This window comes from Diadema setosum, chromosome 8 (genome assembly GCF_964275005.1).
Source record: "Diadema setosum chromosome 8, eeDiaSeto1, whole genome shotgun sequence".
In the NCBI taxonomy this organism is placed as follows: domain Eukaryota; kingdom Metazoa; phylum Echinodermata; class Echinoidea; order Diadematoida; family Diadematidae; genus Diadema; species Diadema setosum.
The window spans coordinates 10,517,538-10,541,846 of record NC_092692.1 but is presented as its reverse complement, the minus strand read 5'-3'; the positions used below and the strand labels follow the sequence as shown (position 1 = coordinate 10,541,846).

General features: G+C 38.6%; 1 protein-coding gene across 1 annotated transcript in view; it reads left to right on the top strand.

The window, feature by feature from the left end:
• LOC140231807 (uncharacterized) overlaps positions 1-24,309 on the top strand; it is a 213,791-nt gene that overhangs the window by 97,152 nt on the left and 92,330 nt on the right. The window contains 26 exon segments of the mRNA XM_072311960.1: positions 72-317; positions 1,359-1,607; positions 2,137-2,256; positions 2,911-3,024; positions 5,176-5,289; positions 6,609-6,722; positions 7,758-7,871; positions 8,496-8,609; positions 8,810-8,923; positions 9,562-9,675; positions 10,159-10,272; positions 10,798-10,911; positions 11,454-11,567; positions 12,337-12,450; positions 12,926-13,039; positions 14,164-14,277; positions 14,967-15,080; positions 15,715-15,828; positions 16,917-17,030; positions 17,427-17,540; positions 20,254-20,367; positions 20,968-21,765; positions 22,487-22,600; positions 22,977-23,090; positions 23,469-23,582; positions 24,067-24,180. Of these exon segments, the coding sequence (XP_072168061.1) occupies positions 72-317; positions 1,359-1,607; positions 2,137-2,256; positions 2,911-3,024; positions 5,176-5,289; positions 6,609-6,722; positions 7,758-7,871; positions 8,496-8,609; positions 8,810-8,923; positions 9,562-9,675; positions 10,159-10,272; positions 10,798-10,911; positions 11,454-11,567; positions 12,337-12,450; positions 12,926-13,039; positions 14,164-14,277; positions 14,967-15,080; positions 15,715-15,828; positions 16,917-17,030; positions 17,427-17,540; positions 20,254-20,367; positions 20,968-21,765; positions 22,487-22,600; positions 22,977-23,090; positions 23,469-23,582; positions 24,067-24,180 (3,921 nt within the window).

The following is a 24,309-nucleotide window of genomic DNA, read 5'->3' as shown; positions in this document are numbered from 1 at the left end:
CTAAAATCCTATCATCTACAATCATATCATCCATCATAATATCATAACTGTGTCCATTTTAAACCCATCAGACAATGAGAATCCTGTCTTCACCTTCTGTCCACCGGACTCCACCATCACCACGGACCCCGCCCAGCCCACTGCTACCGTCACGTGGCCGACGCCCACTGCGACAGATAACTCAGAAGCTCAGGTTTCTCTCTTGACCAATGTCACGGAGGGCAATCAGTTTGGGCTGGGATCATCCACTGTCCTTTATGTGGCCGAGGATGAAGCAGGGAACAGTGCTGTGTGTGTTTTCACCATTACTGTCATAGGTGAGTTTGCATTGTGTCTTTGAATTTTAAGGATACCATATAGCAAGACATGCCTGTTTTGAGTAATTACCAATTGTAATCCAAACCTTCAAAATTACATACACTAGACAATATAAGCCTATTTAACACAAGCAGTTTACTGTGCTTTCTTGTCTAGAATTTGTAAGTGGAAATCTATTCTGTTGATTTAAGACATGTATTACTGTGATAAAATGGAATGTATGATTTTGTTAAAGCTGTCATAACTTAAAGGGAAGATAAACCCCAAGAACAATGTGGATTGAGTGAAAGCAGCAACATTAGTAGAACACATCAGTGAAAGTTTGAAGAAAATCGGACAATCGATGCAAAAGTTATGAATTTTTAAAGTTTTTATGTTGGAACCGCTGGATGAGGAGACTACTAGAGGTTATGACGTATGAGTGGACTACAATATCAAGAAAATATAAAGAAAATACTACAAAAATCCATTTTTCATAAAAATTACAAATTCCATCAACTTGATATTGACATATGGCAAGGGTAGCAATTATTCCCCTGCTTTCTGAAAGTGGTTGGTCCACTGCTCTTTCATAATTCTAGAAAAGTGAATTTTTGTTGAATATCCTTTATATTTTCTTTGTATTGTTGTCCACTCATACGTCATATCCTCTAGTAGTCTCCTCATCCAGCGGTTCCAACACCGAAACTTTAAAAATTCATAACTTTTGCATCGATTGTCCGATTTTTCTCAAACTTTCACTGATGTGTTCTACTAATGTTGCTGCTTTCACTCAATCCACATTGCTCTTTGGGTTTACCTTCCCTTTAAATTGAGTCTACTGCAGGACCTTTCAGAGATTATTCACACAAGCAGCAGAGCATAATGCAAATGCAACTGAGTCTATTTTTGTAGCATGCGGTGCATGTGATACTAGGTTAATTTAATAACAGTGGTTGGGTTATATACTACTCTTGAATACAACTGTATGTCATGCGTGAAAGGAATTGAGTTGCGTAATTTGAATATCATTAATTTTGTTTTCTTTCCTTTTACAACAGACACAGAGAATCCGGTCTTCACCCTATGCCCGGGAGATGTCACCGTCCAGACCGCTCCAGGGGGTTCATCGGCCATTGCCACCTGGAACCTACCCGTGGCTTCAGACAATGCTGGGGAGGTCACCCTGCAGCAGACAGCTGGCCCTGCCCAGGGGGCAGACTTCCCCATCGGGGCTACGCCCATCGGGTACACAGCCATCGACAGTTCCGGAAATGCAGCTACATGCGAATTTTCAGTCATCGTTTTGGGTAAGTCGTAATCTGCATATTTAACACATGCTGTACAGCTCCTTCGTCATATACATGTACTTGTACACATTATCTGTATGTCTCAATGAGCAGCATTCAAATACATGTAAAATATTGAGAGTTCTAGCACATACACTAGCAAAACATTTTTGGCCATATACATGTAGTAGTTCAGAACAGGATGTGAAATCAGCATTAGATGTGTACCTGCCGTATTGAAAGTGAATCAAGTAATTTTTTGTGTGTGATTGGATAGTATGAGGTGTACGCTTGTACTGGACTGGCTTGTACTGGCTTGTACAGTTGAATGAGGAAAAATTGATCAATATATTACTTGTGCTTTGCTGTCTCATTGTAAATATAAGCAACAATATTTTAACTGCCTTCTACTTGTGTAATTCGGCAGACAGCAACATCAATCATGCATTTATGATTTTTTTTTTATTCGAATGTATATCATTTATTCAAAATGTTGGTGTTGGTTCTGAACAGAAACAGTGACGGCAATTTTACTTCTTAACCGGCACAGGTATTGATGATCCTTGTGAGAACAATGATTGTCTCAACAATTCCACCTGCCGGGTCTTCAATGATACTGACTTCATCTGCCAGTGTCCTCCTGGTTTCCTTGGCGACAGATGTGAAATCGGTAAGAGAGAGAGAGTAGTATCCTTCCCTTGAAGTTACAGTAACTTTTGATGGTGTGATACTAACATGGTTTTCATTTCAAAATGATTGTTTTGATGCTCAAGTATTCTAGTCAGGCATTTTACCATGAAATGTGGCACATTCTTTTTTTCTATCAACGCAAGTTAACCATTTGCATGCCACATCAGTTTTGGGTCCATAGGCTTATGTGTGAAATTTGTCCACATTTGTCTCATTGACACAAAAATGGTTAGATACATGTAACCAGGCTTTGCTGATCCATGGAAACTGTTAAGATGTGCATAACATTTGCAGGGACCTACTTCTTCATACACTTGTACTTTCTAAATATCAGACGATGTCTTCATCCCACTTTCCCGTACCAGACAAGTCCGATGACACTCCAATTTCAATTTCTTGTTATTCATGTATCCATCAATGGTAAACAATAGAGGGCAGTAAGGAGGCCACTATACACAGTGCAAATGATGATAGGTAGGATTGTGCATGCATTATCAGAGATCTCATACAAAAATGAGTCATCGGTTTGTTTGTTTTTTGTCCATCCTTAAATGCTGTTGCAGTACCACATGGGTTTGGCACAAGTTGTAACCCATAAATTGCAAACGTTTTGTCCCACTTTCCTCTCCTGCAGAAATTGATCTGTGTGACCCAGACCCTTGCCAGAACAACGCTAGTTGCACCAATTACAGAACATCGTATTCCTGTGCCTGCCCCATTGGCTTTGTAGGACAAGACTGTGAACAAGGTAACACCCATACAGTATTATCATGATTGTTATCTCCATGCATTTGTAGGTGTTTTCATATAACAGCAATGTTATTGCATTCACAAAAAGTGTACATGTACATATGTGTACTTTGGCAAAAATATCATTTTCAGTACCCTGTCATCATTTTCAATTGTGATGTTTAAGGAAGACTGTTTGCTTTTTACCCATTAAGAATAGACTCATCGCATGTAGTTATCAAGTTTCCTTGGCGACAGATGGCCAAATTATTTGTATAGGGCCCCATTTTCTTTCTCTTTCCTTTCGTTCTTTAAAACAACAACAACAACATAGTTATCAAGCCACTTTTACTGAGTTAAATCTGTTGATCATTTCACAGATTGACAGTAATTTTCATGGAATTCATATACTTCATACAATGAAGTGAATTGTTCATCAAAACAGAGCACAAGAATACAGTACAATTAAAATCCCTCCATATCAGTAAGACTCTCACAGGAATATCACACTTCTTTTCTTGTAATTTTCTTCACATTGTTTTAGGGTTGCAAACAGTCAAAAGTAATGAATGATCATACCAGAAGGACATTGGAAGTTACACACTCACAGATGTTAAACTGAAAATGCCTTTTGAATCGTTGGTACATTGTATATGGATTCTTACAGTCCATGAATATACATGTAGAGTTATCTCTTACCATACAGTGCAAAGACATTCAATGGAATTTTTATGCCTCCGCCACGAAGTGGTGCCGGAGGCATTATGTTTTCGGGTTGTCCGTCCGTCCGTCCGTACGTCCGTACGTCCGTACGTCCGTATGTCCGTACGTCCGTACGTCCGTACGTCCGTCCGCTTTTGTTTACGCGATAACTTGAGTAATATTTACTGGAATTTTACCAAACTTGGTCCAAGTATGAAGTATGATGGGGCAACGATTTAATAAGATTTTGGGTGAAATCGGCTAAAGGTCAAAGGTCAAAGGTCAAGGTCAAATCATGAAATTGTATCCGTTTACGCGATAACTCAAGACTGTATGGAGCAAATTTCACCAAACTTTGTTGGAGGATGATGTATGATGGGACAATTACTTGATTAGTTTTTCAGTGAAATCGGACAGAGGTCAAAGGTCAAAGATCAAGGTCAAATCCTAAAATTTATCTGTTTATGTGGTAACTCAAAACTGGATGAAGCAGCTTTCACCAAACTTGGTCCAAGGATGATGTATGATGGGACAATTAGTTGAGTAGATTCTAGTGACATTGACAAGAGGTCAAAGGTCAAAAGGTCAAGGTCAAATGCTACAAAATGTTGCTATTTCCCCCATATCTATGCAATGCCCGCAGTTATTTTCTTGAAACTTAGTGTAGACATGTACTACTGCGTAAGGATTCTCCAGAGAGAGTTTCATGTCATAAGGTCAAAGGTGAGGTGAAAATGTTGCAATATCACTTTTCTCGCAAATGGTTCAATGTATCTTCATGGAACATGGTACATATGCATGTACTGACTGGCAGGGATTATCTAGGGAATTTAGGGGTCATGGGTCAATAGTCAGGGGTTCAAAGGTCAAGGTCAACTCCTCAAAATGTTACTAATGTATTTCCCTCACATATGCAATGATTGCATTATTAGTTTTAAAAGTGTTTAATATATGTACATGTATTACTTGATGGAGATTCTCTTGGAAATTTCCAGCCAGAAGGTCAAAGGTTAAGGGTCAAAGGTCAGGTTTAAATGAAAAAACAATATTTTGTACTGTAATTACACTCTTTCTTCATACCTTGAAAATTATACTCAATGCATAAACTTATAATAAGGTCGGTCAGAAGTCAAGTAAAAATTTTCAATTCCCCAAATATGTGTACCTGCATTCTTTAATAGACAATTATAGCAAACCCAGTTCGTGGAAAGTGAACATTCAAGATATTTCTGACAAACCTGTTATTTCGATATTTTGCCAGTTATGTGAAACTGTCATCACACATTGTCAAGACATTGTACTATACACCTATTGGGAGAATCATGCATTATGGCGGAGGCATCAGTCGCCGTAGCGACATTTCTAGTTTGAAATGCCATTGTACGCATGTCAACCTTATTTCATTTCGAAGACAAATGTCAGTGGAACCTAAAATCACTGTGAATGTTTTATTTCTATCTTATGACAGACATCAATGAATGTGACCTTGGAATTTGTCAGAACAATGCCACCTGTACCAATACATTTGGTGGTTTCACCTGTGTTTGTCTGCTGGGTTTCTCTGGAGTGAGATGTGAAAGCTGTAAGTATCATCCCATTGGCTTTTCATATTTTCCTGTGATTCACCATGAATCATTGCTTATTAATACATGTAGATTATGTCATCTACCTGTAGTCTAGTTTAGTCTTGAGAATACAAGAGGAGACTTGCTTCAAAAGAGAAAGCTACTTTTAAAAACCGAGAGAAATTTTGTATTAAAGTAGCAAGTCAACAACAGGATGATCTGGTTTCAACCCGTCATGGGCAAGTGTTGGTACTTTTCAATGTCAATGCATTGTCGCTGTTAATTGCTGAATGGTCAACATGCCACACTTTGCAACTGATTTGCCACACTTTGCAAATTTTCCACTGCAATCAGGTGAATGCTTTGGACTGATATGGGTGAAATGACAACATAAGGTATAACCTGTAGTAGTACAATATCAGAGTGGTCAGAATTCATTACATATATAGCCGATTTGACAAACGGAAGCCTTGATTTCATTGATTCATATGGAGACAATGTGGTATTGGCAATCGTCAAATCATTGCAAGACCAAGAATATTTGCAAGTTATATGAACCAGCAGGTTTTAGGAAATAAATGCCTGTTTTGCTTAAAACTGTTGGTCATTGCTGCCCTTTGCTTTTCAGTTTGAGTCAAATTTGCCTCTTTAGCTTCTTTTTTTTTGTAACTGATGACATCAACAAAAAAAAAGTTTCTCTTTCGAAAAAGCTTCTCCTTTTAGATTTAACACTGTAGTCTAGTTCCTAACGTAGATTGTTTTAGCTACTTGATCATTTGGGGATAATTTCATGTGAATGTGCCCGGATCATTTGTTTTCTAATTCAGGAGAACTGATTGTATGCCGACAGTAATATATTAATTGATATTAAAAAAAAAAATGATAAAAAAGGGACTCAATTTTAATTATTCAGACATTGCGACAGAGCATTAATTGATTTGGTGTAAGCATCACAGAGCTCAAATACTAAGTCATTTACACCTCTTTCAAATCAGTTAGTCATCATATAATCAGTTTCCATGAACCAGGAAATGTGAATTCTAGTCTGAAATTTTAGAAGTAACCCTGGAGCCATTTGCAGTCCCATCATCTAGTGCCCTGTAATTTCAAGTTTCATTCGTAACACTGAAGAATAGTATTTTTAAATGCGTCAAGACCCACTCCATCATCCCCCAAGCCCCTTCCACATCTTAAAAATTTACCCAAAGCATAAGTCCAAACCGGCATCCATCTTGGTATTTGGACCATGAATTCTTATTAACTCCTTGCATAACCCACACACATTGGTTGCTTCATTTTCATCCTCCCCTCCCCCCCCCCCCCACTTCTCCTGTAGCCGTCACTGCTTGTGACTCCGACCCTTGTGCCAATGGGGGTCAGTGCAGTGGCAACGTGACCCACTATGAGTGCAGGTGTCCCATTGAGTGGACTGGAGATGACTGCACGACGGGTAAGTTTGCAGTATTGGACAGGTCTGGATAATCTGCCATCTGTAAATTGAGAGCAATGCATTGTATTATGGAAGATTACACCAGTGAAAGTCTTAGGACAATCAAACAAACTGTTGAAAAGTTATGTATTTGATAAGTTTCAGTGCCTCCATTGTTGGATGAGAAGACTACAACAGTTTGTTACATCACATATGGAACAGATATAAAGAAAATATAAACAAAATTCAACATGTTTTCACCTATTTAGCATAATTAAAGAGTACTCAACTTGCCTATTTCAGAAAGCAATTGGAGTAATCTTACCCTTATTGTATGTCTCTTAAGTCTAGGGAATGTCCACTTTTCATAATAAAACAAAATTTTGTGGAAATCTCTACATATTTGCTTTTATATTCTTGTATAACTTTTATATGTGACATCACAAACTGTGTAGTCTTTGATAAGAAGCATGTTGGTAAGGATACAGACAATAGGGAATGGAGAAAATAAACACCTCGTTACTCCCCTGGGGATATGAAAAATTGTCACCTGTTGAGGATGGACTGATTTTGCCATAACACATATTTCCCATAGACATCTGCCCAAGTATTCTTTGGACTCGTCGTCTGTAGGTTAATGAATCATGCATTTTAACGAAAGCTGGTGTTTTTTTAATCAGGCTGTACCAATTTCTTTTGGTTAACATTCCTGTGCAGTGTACATAATTTTTGTTACAAAATGAGAAACCATAGACACCTTCTAGTTTCTTTGTGTTACAGGTACAATGTAAACAGTAATTACTTTATTAATCAAATTATTTGATACTTGTAAGCTAATATGTGCTGGCAATTGCTCTAAGCATTAATTCAATAATATACTGTGTGGAAGTGCATTTTGTCCACTTCTGTGGCCTGGACGCTGTATCAAAACATGATCCAGTTTGGATTTACTGACCAGTACCGTGAACATTGCTGCTACTTACACACCTGTACATCAGTATTGTTATTTTTAGACAAATTATGCTTTATTGGCCCCTTCCCCTCACACCCCCACAGCAAAAGATGCCTGCATAGGAGATCCTTGCTTTAACGGAGCAGCTTGCCTGAACCAGTATGACTCCTTCATCTGCACATGTCAGCCCGGCTGGACTGGCAAACAGTGCCAGATTGGTAAGATTTGAAACAAAAGCTTATCCATGCAGCCATTCATCTCATTGCATTTGCATTGCAGAAAATGTTACAATACATACAGTACAGTATGTTGTTTGTGCATATCACAATTATTGTAGCCCGTATTGCAAGGTAGTCAGTATAGAGGAAGTGTTTTTAACATTAAAGTCATATACATTGTATTCCATGCTAGAAATCAATGTGTTTCAAACACTGTACCCTTGTAATACTTCTAGCAGTCAATAAGAATGAATGCCTTCTCTGTGTCATTCATTGTATTTGATTTATGATTGTTTTACTCAGAAAGGATATTTTAAGAGCCTGTAGATATAGATTCCATAGAAAATATCATCTTGCATGGACACAATATATTGAGTAGTGTTGATCATTCAGAATTTGACGAGAAGTCACCACTTGGCATCCAAAGTTTTCTTCAACCTCTACTCATCAGAAAATGTGATAGTTTGAACAGATGTACATGTACACTGCATTTTATTCCATTGACTAACATAGAATTTAGTGCTGCTTGTTTCAGGCATCCAAATTCAAACAGAGACGTACATTTGTACATGTAGCTGTGCTGTGAGCTTCATTACCTGATATTTCTTTTATTTGGTATTCTAGATATTGACGAGTGTGAAAGCAACCCTTGTCTCAACAATGCCACATGTATGAACCAGCTCAATGGCTTTGCTTGCATCTGTGATGAGGGCTGGACAGGGGATATTTGTGAAACTGGTAAGTGTTACCCACAGCTTTTTTTTTTCTTACTTCCACCTGTCATAACATATCCAGAATTTGTATCATTTCTGTAAAATGTGTGCTTCATGTAGGAATTTCTGTCATTTTCTTTTTCCTGAGAAGAAAATGATTCGTACTCTACTATTAAAGTTCAGTATTCAGTATTGCTCACTGATTCTTGCTTTGTGCTCCAACAGACATAGACGAGTGTCTAAGCAACCCTTGCTCAGCCAACGCCACGTGCCAGAACCTTGTGGGCTCTCACAACTGTCTGTGTCCAGTGGGCTATGCTGGTGAATTCTGCGAAATTGGTAGGAAAACAACAACTATTAAAACACTGTACCAGCTCAATCATGATGAATGTACCATGTATGTTATACTTACGTGTGGTGCATTCAACATACAATTAATATCATAGTACGTCATTCATTTAGAGATTGTTACCTGATTTGAGTGCAATTCCACACAGTGTCAAGGTTAGTTTTGATAGACTGAGTAAAATTCAGATGGATGAAATCTTAGAAGTGTTATTCTGAATCGTTTTTAAACTGCTAGAGTCTGATAGTACAATTGTAATTCAAGGTCTAAACATCTTATGTGAATTACAATATTGGCACTGTCTTTCCTGACACTTGATGACTGCCTTTATCTCATGTAATTGAAAACATTTTGTTTTCTCAATCTGTCTAAGTAAAGTTTCAAATCAAAGGGAGATACAATTTGCTTGCGTAGGCAGAGATGTACAGGCACCTAGTAAACAGTACAGTACTGCACCTTTGCAGATAAGATATGCAGTTTTGACTACGGATCAAAGCTTTTAAGTTAAGGAGAATACATAGCTTGTCTCTGACATCAATTGGATGCATGTACATATGATTTCTTTGTAGTTTTGTGAGTATTACATGTTTATTTCACAATATATATTAATGTACGTTTTCTTTTCATGCAGAAATTGATGAATGCAACCCCAATCCATGCCAGAATGGAGCCACATGTAGGGATATGGGTACAACATACGAGTGTGAATGCCCAACAGGTTTCAACGGCACAAACTGTGATAATGGTAAGAAGATACATGTACAATTCTTCATTTCCTTCCAAACTTAACCACCATGCTTTTTATTTAAATCCGTGTGTAGTATGCACATTGTATATGATCCTAAAAAGGCGTATTCACAGTTTATTGGTTATTGCAAGAGGCATAAAGTTCCAGCTTCTTGCCATTGAACTTTGATTAGAAATGGTCCTCCTACTTTTCAAAGTGAATTTATCTGTGCTCTTGTATGTGCCTGCGAATCTTGTAAAGCACTATCAAAATTAATGTGCACAGTATGCTACATTTCAGGGGGTTTATTACAATGTAAACATAGGCGTCTGCAGTGATTAAAGTCCTTGTGCAGAAAAAGAAGGAAAAATATTCAATAACAGAGTGATTTTCTGATGTTTTACAACAGTTTTAAAAGAGTACCCCATGCCCTTGATGTTGCAATCTTTTTGTATGTTGTTGTTGACATTGTTGAAACATCTCTACCTCTACTGCAAATAGATGTGGATGACTGCATTGGACATGAGTGTCTGAACGGTGGTATCTGTGTGGACCTTCTGAACTCCTACCGGTGTGATTGCCCCGTATCCCATGCTGGCAATTTCTGTGAGATTGGTGAGTTCCCTGCATATATTCATTTTCTCCTCGGTGTGTATCATGAGAGTTTATGCAGCACTGTCAAACCGTAATGATTTCAGTTTGAAAGACTGAAGCAATACCGGTGACCATGATGGCAATTGTCGAAGGAGTAACTGCACTCGTCGAGCCTTGCCAATTATTACAGATGCTTTAATGGAACAGGCTACTGTACTCACTTAATGATTGTAAGATTCTTCTCCTCTTTTCTTTTTCAGTTGTTCATACAGACAGTAATAAAGTTTCTACTGACGGATGATGCATTCACTAGTTTCTGTTCTACCGGGCAGGCACAATGAAACCTTGTTTGATTTGAATTTATGTCTTGAGATGCAAAAACTTTCTGCACCAGTATGTTACTATCATATCTCATTGACAACATGATTGATACAATGAATAATATTGTATTGTATGTCACTGTCATATGGTCAAAAAATGGCCCATATACCACATGAATGACACAATCCCTGTGACTGTGTTTTATGTTTAATTCTGTCACTGCAGCCTTGAATCCATGTAACTCAAATCCGTGTATGTCCAATGCCACCTGCAACAACCTCTTCACCTCCTACACGTGTTCCTGTCCCCTCGGATACTCAGGAATCAACTGCGAACAAGGTCTGTCAATCACGTTCTCATGAGTGATATTTGTTGCCTTGTAGCCACCTGAGGGAACAATAAAGTGACCTTTTCAAAACTCATACTGATTTTGTTCAGTTTTTAATATCTGACAAACAGTTCTGTAGAGAGCAAAATGTTGTAGTCTTTGTAGAAGGATGGCCATACACAAAGTTAGTAGCAATGGATGAAAACAGATAGGTGTGTAATTGTTTCCTTCACTATGTATCCAAATTCTTAAATGCATGTTTAATTTCATTTTAGTAATCATAAGTCAGAGGTGATATGCCATGAAGATTATTCAGCTATAAACAATGATATGATAAGGAGGGAGACTAGAAGCATTGAACAGTGCTAATAAAGACAAAAATATTCAGGCATTATGGACATACATATCCTGTCACTGGAGTGTGTCACTTTGGAGTTGTCTGTGCAGCTACTTGATATTAGTATGTATTTTTGAAGGTACATGTAAATGGCAAGCTTGGAATTTTCTTCATGTTCCTTCTTTCTTTCTATTGTTTTTGATGTTGGTGGAACAGAGGTGCAAGAGTGTGCAAGCAACCCCTGTCTGAATGGAGGCATATGCCTGGATCTCATCGGGGAATATTCCTGTTTCTGTGACAGCGGATGGACAGGAGAGCGTTGTGAGATAGGTATGTACATGTACTCAAGCGATTTATGCCAGGAAACGACATCATTTGATATGTATTAACCCATTGAGGATGGACTGATTTTGCTACAACACGCATTTCCCACAGACACTTGCCCGAATATACTCAGGAATTGTCTTCAACAGGTTAACACAGTTACCTCAATCTTCACAGAATCTATCAAGATACATGAACATGTTTAACTATGAGTAAAATTCCAGTCTGTGGAAATTGTACTGTGTCTTTTTCAGACATCATCTAATAAGAGATGATGTTTAAGTGTGTCAGATTTATCATAGTGGTGTGTGATATTGGGCATACAACATTTGTGAAATTATAATTATTTGTCATTTGTCATCACATCACATCCTATTTCCTCAAAGAAAATTCCAGTGTGTAAAAACATTCTGAGTTGTACATGTAAATATTCAAAATATGACCAGAGATGAATATTCAAACTATGCATAGAGATAAATTTCAAGATATAAATCCTCTGAGACATTATAAGCAAATCTACCTATAAATTGCATCCAGTCAAAGTTCAGTCAAAACTATTCAATCATGCACCAATTTCTACAAAACTGTACAGAGGGTGTACTCATTAAGCACCTCCACACGTGTACACTCTTCAAAATCGTTACCATATTGAGAAGACAACTCTGCTTAATGAAAAGTTGAAGCAAAGAATGAATTTGAATTTGAATTTGTACAGCAATGTCAAATATAAAAGATTGGTTAAACAGTTTGCATTATCAATTGCCCTAAATTTCAGACATTGATGAATGTTTAAGTGACCCCTGCCTAAATGGAGGAACCTGCATAGATCTTGTGGATGGCTATCAATGCGACTGTGTCCTTGGATATGAAGGCATTCTCTGTGAAACAGGTTTGTGCAATCGTAAATACTTGTAGCCAAAGTGTGTCAGTCATCAGAAATGCTGCCATTTTGAGTAAATTAGAGATTCGTCTTCATGAAGTACAGTGTATGGTAATATTGCTCCCATGAAATTAAGACTTCACTCTGCAGATTGGATGAAGTAGGTCATGGAGAATAACATAAGAAATTTTGCATGCATGTGTGCTTGTGTGTTTGTGCTTGTACTTGTGTTTGAGTTTGTGTGTTGAAAAATGAAGTCACTATAGACCAATATTGAGATTGGACTGTCTTTTGCACCACCATATTCAAAGCATAAAGGGGAAAGGTGCACTGCTGTCGAGTATTTTCCCTGTAGTGTGTGAATATTGAACACTCAATGCCTACACTGTGCAGTATATATGCTGAAGATACAATTTGTATCTAAGGATCTTTGTGTTATGTTGCTGTGTTTTGTAATGCATCCAACTGTATGGCATGTCTACAGAAACTCTCGAATGTGCCAGCAATCCGTGTCTGAATGGGGCCACCTGCCTGGATCTGATTGGACGATACGAATGCCAGTGCCCCTCAGGGTGGACAGGAACAAATTGTGAAACAGGTACTCTATCAACAATTGGTTTTAGAACAACATTGTCCCTGTCCTTCTTCTTGGAGGATACATAGGACATTATTTCTGCATCTTCCTTTTTTGTTGTGTTTATCTTTCCTAATGTCCATATTTGTAAGGTTTGCGGATTCTTCAAATATGTAACAGTTAAAACTTTATACTGTATGTACATTATATGTGTATATCATGGCAATCTAAAGCTAAACTGCTTGAAAATAAATGGTGTACACTGACATTAAACATCGCATCTTCACTGTAGCAATTTAAAAAAAAAATTAAAGTGAGAGCAGGTCTTTTTTCCCTCTACACATATGCAGGTCTTTTTTTCCTCTACACATAACATGTACAATGTACATGTACATAATTGTGCATTGTATACAATACAGCTTATATTGTTGATTTTATAGTGCAATCCTTTATGTCTTTATGCAACTTGTGTATGTGTCACAGTACAGTACATTGTGTAATATCTTCTCTTTTTTTTTAACAAAGTTTGTCTTTCTGCTACAGACTTGAGTATTCATTGTATTTACAGCTTTGACTATTGACTTCTGAAAGTTCTAAACATTACTTGTAGTATACAAAGGAAGCATTGAAATTCATATTGATTGTTGTGGATGAAAGCATTTCTTGATGTTGCATGAGCATGTGCATACTCTGTAAGATGGCTACCATCCTATATTGTAGTGTCTGGATGATTAGATGGTTCCATAAACCGTACCAAGAATATAATTTCAATATTCCTTTGTTCTCTCTCCCCTCTCTTGCTACACTGTAAATCTCCCTCTACCTTTTCACTAACCACTCATATCACTCAATTCATATGCGTCAAATTGGCTTTGATTTCTCCTTCCATTATTCTTCTGTTTAATCAAACTTTGGTCGCTCTTCTGCTACACTCTCCACCTGACTGCCTTCTGTCACATCTGGCTTCACATCTGACCTCACTTCCACCCCAATGTGTCCCATCTCCTCCACCCCACTCCACCCCACCCCTCCAACCCCACCCCTCCAACCCCATCCCTCTCCATCCCAACACCACACACCTTGCCACTCTGACCACCCTGCACCCCACCCACCCATATCTCCCCCTTCCCCACCCCCACCCCTCACAGAGCTGGACGAATGTGTCAGCATGCCCTGCCTGAATGGAGGACAGTGCATCGATGAGGTCGACGGCTTCCGCTGCATCTGTGAGAAGGGTTGGACAGGAGTCACATGTGAACTTGGTAGGACTTCATCCCGTTATCATGTGCTATATTAAAGCTGATCTGTGTATCTTGCTTTAAAAAGTGGGCTTCAGAATCTCTACAATATGATTGGTCAGTTATCATGCATTGATTTTTACTGATCCACATTGATCCATGCTTCCGGTAAAATTTGAACGCATAGCTCAAGTCTTTTATAGTAGTGTAGGTGTGCTGGATGCATGATGGGGAAAAAGGTTGAATTTTATGAATTTACACACCCATTTTATAAAACAAATGATGCACAGCCTATTTTGTGGATCACTGAGAATTGGATGCTCTCATCTAACTTTGGAAACAGTCTAATGTGCTTGTGGGTTTGGGTTCAAACAGTTCCAAAGTGAAACTCGCGCATCCAATTTTCACTGATCCACTCTGTCCTGTGCATCATTTCTATAATAACGATATCATTTTGAATTGATATTGTAACTTCCAATGATCAAAAAAAAATTCTGTCTTGGATGTGAATTAGAGTAATTGGCAATTATAACTACCACTTTACTTCCACAATTAATATTGCATATTCAAGACAATGCTCAGATGCTCTTCTAAATAGTTACTTAATAAAAGTTATTTAAAAAGAGGAAGGAGAATACAATGTAGATCTGTGTCTATGTGATAGGCATAATATATGAAGAGAAATGACAAATCTCTTTTTCCTCTTCTCGCAGAAATGAATGAATGCAGCAGTGAGCCATGTCAAAATGGAGCCAACTGTCTGAACTACGTGGATGGCTTCTTCTGTCAGTGCACACCAGGATGGGAAGGAGACCTGTGTGAAATCGGTAAGCTGTTTACTGGGACGTGGTTTTCTGTATTGATACACGCAAGAATTTGGATGTTTTACCCCGATCTGATGGTCTCTTCCTTTCACAGTATGTGTACCGTATGTACATGTATGTGCATTGTTTGTTGACAAACAGAAATGTTATTTGAGAACTACTAGATATTTGAATTTCTGTGCGGCAGGCACTTTTATATTGTAACTGGCGTGACAAGACCTCGTATCTACAAAATGTCATATGTTCAGGAGATCAAAAAAACATGGCAGCCAAAGCACTACGATATGTATATCAAATGGGATAGCCTTTCCTTTGACCATGCCATGGTGGCTGCTTTTTTGGGGTAAGACAGCTAGAATATGGACAGAACATCACTTAACTGATTATCTGACCATTAATCCAAAAAAGTAATTTTCACCAAAATTTCAGATACAAGGTCTTGTCGCCCCAGCGACGATATGAATTTCATACGCAGTACAGTGGAGACATACATTTTTAATGTCCAGCTTTTTGGTTGCATATCATTTTGCTTTGTTATCGCTTATCGTTCTCTATACAACAGTGTGTATTCTTCCACTATCTGTTTTCGGAGGATTTGTACTTAGATAACTGGGAATACTGTATTTTTCATATGCAGATATCGACGAATGCGAATTTAAAACCTGCCAGAATGGAGCAACTTGTGTGGACCTCTTGGCTCAGTTTCAGTGCCTGTGTACCCCAGGCTGGGCTGGGGTTCTCTGCGAAACTGGTGAGAAATGGGCTGAGCTACACATATCTAAATCAGCACTTATCTGTATAGCTGTGCATTCATGTGTGTGTGCGTGTGTGTGTTTATGATTATGATGTAATTCTATAGTATACAAAAGTGTAGATCAGTAACGATACAGTAGCAAAGTCATGTGAACAAATGTTTCAAGTGATTACTGTTCAGAATTTATTGCGTAATGTTATGTAACCGATCATGACCTGTAACTGTTCACCTGTACCTCGGTGAGAAAATACTTTGCCATGCTTAACTATTCAGTGATCCAGGTGATCTAACTTTGTGTATTACCGAAAGCAGACAGACCTCTCCTCTCTCCTTTCTCCTATCCTATCTCTATGCAAGTCATCCCTCCCCCTATTTTCCTATAATAATGTTATGTATTACGTACGAGGGCTGCATGCAAATCAAGCAATGCTTAAGCTGTAGCCCTTCTGCGTTTCTCATTGCATCACTGATTATGTTCTGTTGTACATTGTAAAGGCAATGAAGAAATTGTATTGCTGTACATTCTAAAGGTAATGAAGAAACTTACCTTGTTAGCAATTAATGTTTATGTATATCCATTTATATGTATGGTACCATCAATGTATATGATATATATGTATGTATCTGCATGAGCAATGATATAATGCAGGAACCAATAAATTCAAATCAAATTCAAATTCAAATCAAATTACATGTCTATGGTAAATCATTTTACAATGATCTGTGCAGTATTGTAAAGCAAAGTTTCTTTTTTAATAGTATATATATATATATATATATATATATATATATATATATATATACATTCTTGATCTACAAGGTTGTAAGTATAAAACGGAGGTACATTGTAGATATCTCCAAATTATTTAAAGAAATAATAAATGCAAAAACCTCTTGCAAGATATTTTTCCATGATTTTGACTTTGCTACAAATGCTCACCTGAGCTGAAAATACAGAATGCAAGCATCAACTCCAAGCATATTTTCATACTTTTTTATACTTTAGAGTTTGCACAAAAACACAGAATTTGTCATTTAGGATTTGCCATTTATATGCAGCCACACCTTTCTTTGCCATTTTGCAGATGTCAATGAGTGCCTGTCAGATCCTTGTGTGAATAATGCAACATGCATGAACAACATCGGCTCCTACGAGTGTGTCTGCCCTGCTGGATGGGAAGGCCGGAACTGTGAACTAGGTAAGAAAGAGGAAGAGAAAATAAAAGCAGTTACACTGATGAACATTTGGTACCCTGCACAACTGTGTTACAGAAGACTAGATATATACATTATTAGCCATGCAATGTACATACAAATGTGTTTTATGTCCAATTTATCTTTTTCCAGCTGCTTGTGTTGTTATACCCGTATTATGTTACACCTTATGTCACTATCAGTGCAACTGGTGTCTGGTGAGAGAAAAGCCAATGTTGTAAAATGTATTATTGAATGTTTAGTCTGGTTTGGTTTCTTTCATAAACAGACATGTTGGAATGTGCATTTGATTTGAATGTTTGGTTTAGTTTTTCTTACAAACAGATATTCAGTAATGAGCCTTTGACTTGAAAATATGGTTTGGTTTTGTTCATAAACAGAAATTCAGGAATGCGCCAGTGACCCCTGCCTAAATGGTGCAACCTGTGTGGATGCTCATCTTGGTTATGAGTGCATCTGTGCCCCTGGCTGGAATGGAACAAACTGTGAAGAAGGTATTTTCTTCCTCCTTTGGAATGAGATATTCACATGTTTATTGTGTATGATGCTTCACATTGCTTCTCCTTCTCCCACTGCTTGAAGATTTGTTAATTGCATGAGTGTGAGCTTATTTCTGTTTCTTATTGATAAAAAAAAAAAACCTGCACTCTTTTTGTAAGTCATAGGAAATCTTCAGTCACTTTTCTTACTTGCACATATTGTGCACAACTGTATATCTGTGTTTCCCACCACAAGAGCTCTACAAATATTCAATTTTTCCCTTTTTAAAACTACTGGAATTTAACAGTCTCATGATACTAAAAAAAGCCTTGATGTTACAGTACTTATTCTTTTATTCTGTCCAGAAAATTGAAGTGAGTGTATTACATTTTTCTTCTACGTGTACTGTACATGCAGTCTTGACTTTCTTGTATGTTATGTTGTGATATAAAGACATGTGCAGGACTCTTATTTCATTCCCTTTCTTTCTTCGAAGTATTTGTACACATGTACTGTGCTGTTGCAATCATCTTGTTCTCGTACCTGTCCCTTCTATGTTGTTACATTGATTGAGTGTACAGTCATGACATACACTGTACAGTAGGCTGACTTAAGTAACCACAGACAGCCGCACTTTACATAAAAGACCTTACTTTTGAAGACAGCAATCTTTTTTCGAGTATCAGTACGTATGGTCAGTCTTCACACTGGGAGTATCAAGAAACTTGATCTGCAACCATACAGTCATCTGTAGATGAATATCCAGACAAATTGCATTTTCTACCAACAAATAAGAACACGATATGAGATACTCATACAGGAATATAAAGCTGCAAAATCAAATGTGACCCGCGACAACGGTTTCAGGCAAAAGTCGCAAGAGCAAATTCCCTCCTAGGTGGGATACAAAGATTTTGACCATTATTTTTGTCGATTGGGTTTTTTTCAGAAATTGAATCTTTGATATGTTTTGTACATCTACACTAAATTTCACAGCATAACATTAAGGTTTTCCTACTGAAAATGGAATTTTAAACACCCCATGTTGGATCGCACTCGTCAGTTTAGATCTTCTTTCGAACGCTGCGCCACTATTCCCAGTGTTGCTACGGCGAGGCATCTCGCGTGCGATTGGATAGTGCGTCGCACACATTTACATAGTTCGGCTTTCGGCGATACGCCTCGCAGCGTGTCGGAAATGTTTTGTCCACGCATGCATGCTTCATTGTTGTTGCTACAATAGATATCAGTACGCTCGGTCTTTAGCGTATGCTCTTCGTTTGGCTTTCTATCCGAGCTTTTTCTACCGCAATGTTCGACAACGGAAGTGAAACAAAAAGTGAACAGCAACACTAGGCAGCACTAACTTAACGTGAAAATTAGATATGATAGGGAACATGGTTTAAGCGTATCAGAGTGACAATTAAATTGCCACACAAATCGTGCAACATACGATCGGAAACTGACTTTTCAATTGTGCTTGTAGTAAATATGACAGCAGGTTGACTCAAAAAGACAGCAGAAGAGAGAAAAGGAGTGGTCGTAAATGACTAGTATTCATATAATACACTGTAGTACACGTCAAAATTGCACCAGACTAAGTAAAGTTGTGTTTGTTTGTATATTCGTGTGTTTGCTTGCTTGTCTACCGCACAATGCAACACATTCACGGCTTGAAAAAAAAAATAACAACAGGAAGCGTGACCCTTTTCATGTTTCTGCCTTCGAAAGGGTCCCAATGACGAAATTTACAAGACAAGTCAACCGCTATGAAAACGTGATTTCTAGAGATGTGGAAAGTGCCACCCGCTGCCCGCGGCTCCCGTGACGTATATACAGACAGGCAAAGCGTGTGGATGCCATTGAGTAATACGTGCACCATACACATGCAACCAGCAGCTTGTAATTATCGTATCCGCCATCTTGAAAGACGTACTAGTAAACAAACCCGAGCGAAACGCATTGTGCATTCGGCTCCATACACTGAGTTCCGAGGAAGGCGCCCAGGAAATTTGACTCTCTCAGTGAGCCAATCAGAAGCCGCTATGGTTGCTAGAGGCGGAGCTTAATCTCGATTGGCACCATTGTACGGATCGGTAATTCTCACCTCGCATCGCCGCTGGGCATTGTATTTGAGCATGAGGGGAATCTTCAAAGCCTGTTTTCTCGCAATTTTGTCAGGCTAACAAATCCAAAAGTGCTATATATTTCACTTTATATGACCACTTACAGTACCGGAGAATACAAGTGTTTTATATCAATGTAAAGCTTAGGAAATGGGCAAAGTGATTCAACGAAAAAATGAAATTTCAAAATTCCCGACTTTTGCCTGAAACCGTTGTCGCCGGTCACAAATATGGCCGATTACTGGTGACCTATTTCCAGTATTGGCAAACCTCAAAAATATGCTCAAGTATTTGCAAACATGAGCTCACACACTCATCACTCACATGCAGCAGGGGCAGATCCAGGAATTCCATTAAGGAGGAGCACCTTTACAAAATTAAAGGGGCGACATGCACCCCCCCCCCTTTTTTTTCTTTTTATTTATTTTGTTTTTAAAAAAAAAAGAGGGGGCACGCACCTGGTGTGACCCACCTGGATCTGCCACTGTGCAGACACACATAAGTTAGTACACTTTGGTTCTGTGGTAACAAACACGATAACCTCTACAATGTTTTTGTGAGTGCATGCACTTTCTCTTCTCCCTTGTCCATCACACTATAGAGGTGCTTTCTTGCCTCAATGCAACCTGCCTGAATGGGGCTACTTGTCTTGAAACTGGGCGTGGCTTTTTCTGTCTCTGTCCTCCTGGCTGGACTGGTCAATCTTGTGAACTTGGTATATATGCACCTTTCTGATCTTCTAAAGAGTATCACTTCTGTAGCCCTCTTCTCTGCCTTATTTTCTGTCTCTCTCTCTCTATATATATATATATATCTTGTGTGCCGTAATTCCTAAGATTACCATTGTAATGCAAAATTACCAAAATAATTTATTTTTGCAAGTGCTGCTGCAGTGGAGAAACTAGCAGAAGGATATATCACAATGTCAAAGTATGTAAATTACAGTTTATAGGAGCAATGTATTATGGCCAGTATCATCAAATGAATTTCAAATAGTATCAAATTCCAAGTAGGTGTGAGTAGTAGTGTGTGTGCCAGCACTTCAATCATTCATCCTTTCTCATAGTTGATGTACCAGTTGTGTACAGGTGATAGTTGTGTTGTCTATTGCCTAGGCATGTCACATTGTAGGTCTTCTTGCACATACAGTTTGTAGATATAGACATTTGTTGTGGCTTTTCTGTGAAGGAGTTTGAAGTTTTAGGAAGCTCGATGTACTTTGTGAATTGTTTTGTCCAGTTGCTGTGCTTCAATCTTATTCTCTTTCCAAACTCTTCCGGTGCAATTTTGCTGTGCTGCACCAAAACACTAACAGATATCATGGAATGTGAAAGCGGTCCCTGCCTTAACGGAGCAACCTGTGTTGATCTCATTGATGGATACGAGTGCCAGTGTCCAGTGGGCTGGACCGGCACAAATTGTGAGGAGGACGTCAATGAGTGTGCAGCAGATGTCTGCCAGAACGGCGCAGAATGTAACAACTTTGACGGCGGTTACGAGTGTGTCTGTGCTGCGGGTTGGGAAGGAACCAACTGCGAGTTTGACATCTTGGAGTGCGCCAGCAGTCCCTGCCTGAACAATGCAACCTGCTCTGAGCTCACCGACGGTTACGCCTGCATCTGTGCGGATGGTTACAACGGCACCAACTGCGAGGTGGATATCAACGAGTGTGCCAGCGACCCCTGCCTTAATGGTGCCACCTGTCAAGACAATGCGGGCAGCTATGAATGCCAGTGTGCCGATGGGTGGGACGGCAACCGCTGTGAGAATGAAATCCTGGAATGCATGAGTAACCCGTGCCTCAATGGTGCAACATGCATTGACCTGATTGGAGACTATGAGTGCCGCTGCCCGTCTGGACTGATGGGACTCAACTGCGAATTCGAGATCGACGAATGCCTCTCCGATCCCTGCCTCAACAATGCAACCTGCACAGATTTCTTCGACGGTTATGAGTGCAACTGCACAGAGGGTTACAATGGAACTAACTGTGAGATCAGGGTCATAGATTGCTCAGAAGACCCCTGTCTAAATGGTGCCACCTGCCTCGACTTGGAGTCTGGCTATCAGTGTGTCTGCGCTGATGGATGGACGGGCAGAGATTGTGAAGAGGGTTTGTCAATAACTTCATCCTTTCTCATCAGCTGTCACGAAAATGACATATTACAGAAAATGTTGCACTTTTTCTCTCACAGTAAACATGTGTCTCTGGATAAGAATTAGTTTAAGTGTGATAAATCACGGTTGAAAGGTAAGCCAGTTGCAACTAGCGTTTGTTTTGTTTTTTTATTGTTGTTTGCTTGAAGTGACCTTAACATTTGAAGTGATTGCACACCTATTCATTTTCTTCTTGTACAGCTTAGATTCAGATACATCCCATGCACGTGGCATAAGTAGAGAGTGTTTTTCATTGTGTAGGGTGTGATACAGTTGGTAGCTGGATGCAGATTCTGTTCAAGTTATGTGATAATTGCAATCCATCAGTTGGGAAACTGAGGAACTTTCCCACATTTTAAATCTTTAGAGATTTAGGAACCTAATGGGCGTGTTTTTGAAGCATTTGTTTATTCTCGTCTTCCTAATGGGCTTGATTTTGAAGCATTTGTTCATTCTTTAATTTATTTGTAGCATCAAGTTAAAATCATATTAAAGTTCAAATTTGTAGCAATTTATTACATCAAGTTAACATCGTGGTAAAGTTCAAATTTGTAGCATTCATTACATAAAGTTATGGATGCAATTGTTGTATTTTGTTCTTTTCACCACTATTTTTTCCTGCTTTCATCAAAATTCAATTTCATTTCATTTCATAATATCCTGCTCACTTCCTCTAGAAATCAATGAGTGTGGCAGCAACCCTTGTCAAAACGGAGCAACCTGTATTGATGTCGTATCTGGATATGTGTGCCAGTGCCCAGCAGGATATGAGGGAACTCTTTGTGAACAAGGTAGAATCAACTGGATATAAAACTGTGCATGTAAAAAAGGCTACAATCTCCCTAATATTTCAGTCCCTAACATTTTGTTCAAGCCTAATCCATTTAGTAATAGTAATTTCAGTATGATTTCAGTTTGGCCAAATGTTGTGATTTTTAAAGACCCAACATTCTGTCACTATTCTACTTTGTTCAATACTAGTTCAATAAAGTGGTTTCCAAATGCCATACAGTAGCTCCTACTGCAGGCCAGAACACTATTTCTTGGTACATTGCTGCATAATCAATTTCCAGTGTTTGAATTAAAAAAAAAATTGTCTGATTTGATTCAAGATGATCATTATGCATATATGAGCTGAATTATGAGTACTTGTTTCCCTCTGTATAGACATCAATGAGTGTGATTCCAACCCTTGTGTGAATGGAGCTACCTGTATCGAGGGCTTGGCCAACTTTGAATGTGTCTGTGCACCTGGCTGGCAAGGACTGCGCTGTGAGGAAGGTAAACATCCAAAACTTTTGCGTCTTTGATCTTCGTATTTGGATTTGTCAGGAGATATTGTGCTATGGACCAGTATTTCCCTACTATTTACAAAAATCCTAAATGCTCTCATGCGGTGATAAGCAGCTGATAATTTTGTCTAGATCTGTAGGCATTACCGGTATGAGGTTGTTAAGAGTCTCTCATCACATTTTCAGCATTGTAAGAAATTTGTTTGTTTGTGGGAAAGGCATTATTTTGTTGCGTTTGTGTTCTCTAACTCACTACATATATGTCAAATTAAAGTTGCCCAGTAGTCGATGTCATAGTTTGTATCAAAGTATCAATACAAACTGCATTCTTTCATTGCTACATGTATATGATGTTTTCACCGCACAGAGATCTTGGAGTGCTCTAGCGATCCATGCCAGAATGGGGGAACATGCAATGAGCTCATCAATGGCTACACATGTACATGTGCTCCAGGTTGGACAGGTTTCACTTGTGATGAAGGTAAGACAAAATGGAACATTGCATTGAAAATGCACTGACACAAAATGATACAGAATAGTACACAAGCAGACAGTCAGATACACACACAAACAATACACACCCAACACATACCCCTTATCATTATTCCAAAAGACAACTTGTACCATTTTATTTCATGCATCTTCATCCTCTATGTACAATGTACATTCAAGCCTGAAAAGAAGTGTCACTGTCTATTCAGCAACAAGGACCTTTGTACTTCCTTTCATTGTCATTTTCATTTTTGGCAGGTTTGTTTGTTTGGGATTTTTTTAAGCAAGAGAATATTAATCACATCAGCAGTTGCAATCTCACAAATTTCATTGGCAGAGGGAGACAAACTAAAGAAAATTTCACCTCAGTTTTTTTTTACACTTTCCTCTTTTGTAGAGCTAGCTGCACCAAATTGTAAAACTGATGTTTTCGATTCCTCACATCTGTCCTTTTCTGAATCTTTTATTAAAAGAAATTATGGAGTGTATGAGCAATCCATGCCAAAATGGGGCCACCTGTGTGGATCTTCTACCAGGCTACATGTGTAGATGTGTGGCAGGCTGGGAAGGCATCAACTGTGAGCTCGGTAAGCATCAAATCTTATCATTTGATAAAACTTGTATTGAATATGCACTGTCTTGAGGTCATGTGTAGATGGAGCTGCCGAGCCCCCTTGATTGTACAGGAGGCTACCTGAAAGCTTTAATATCTCTTC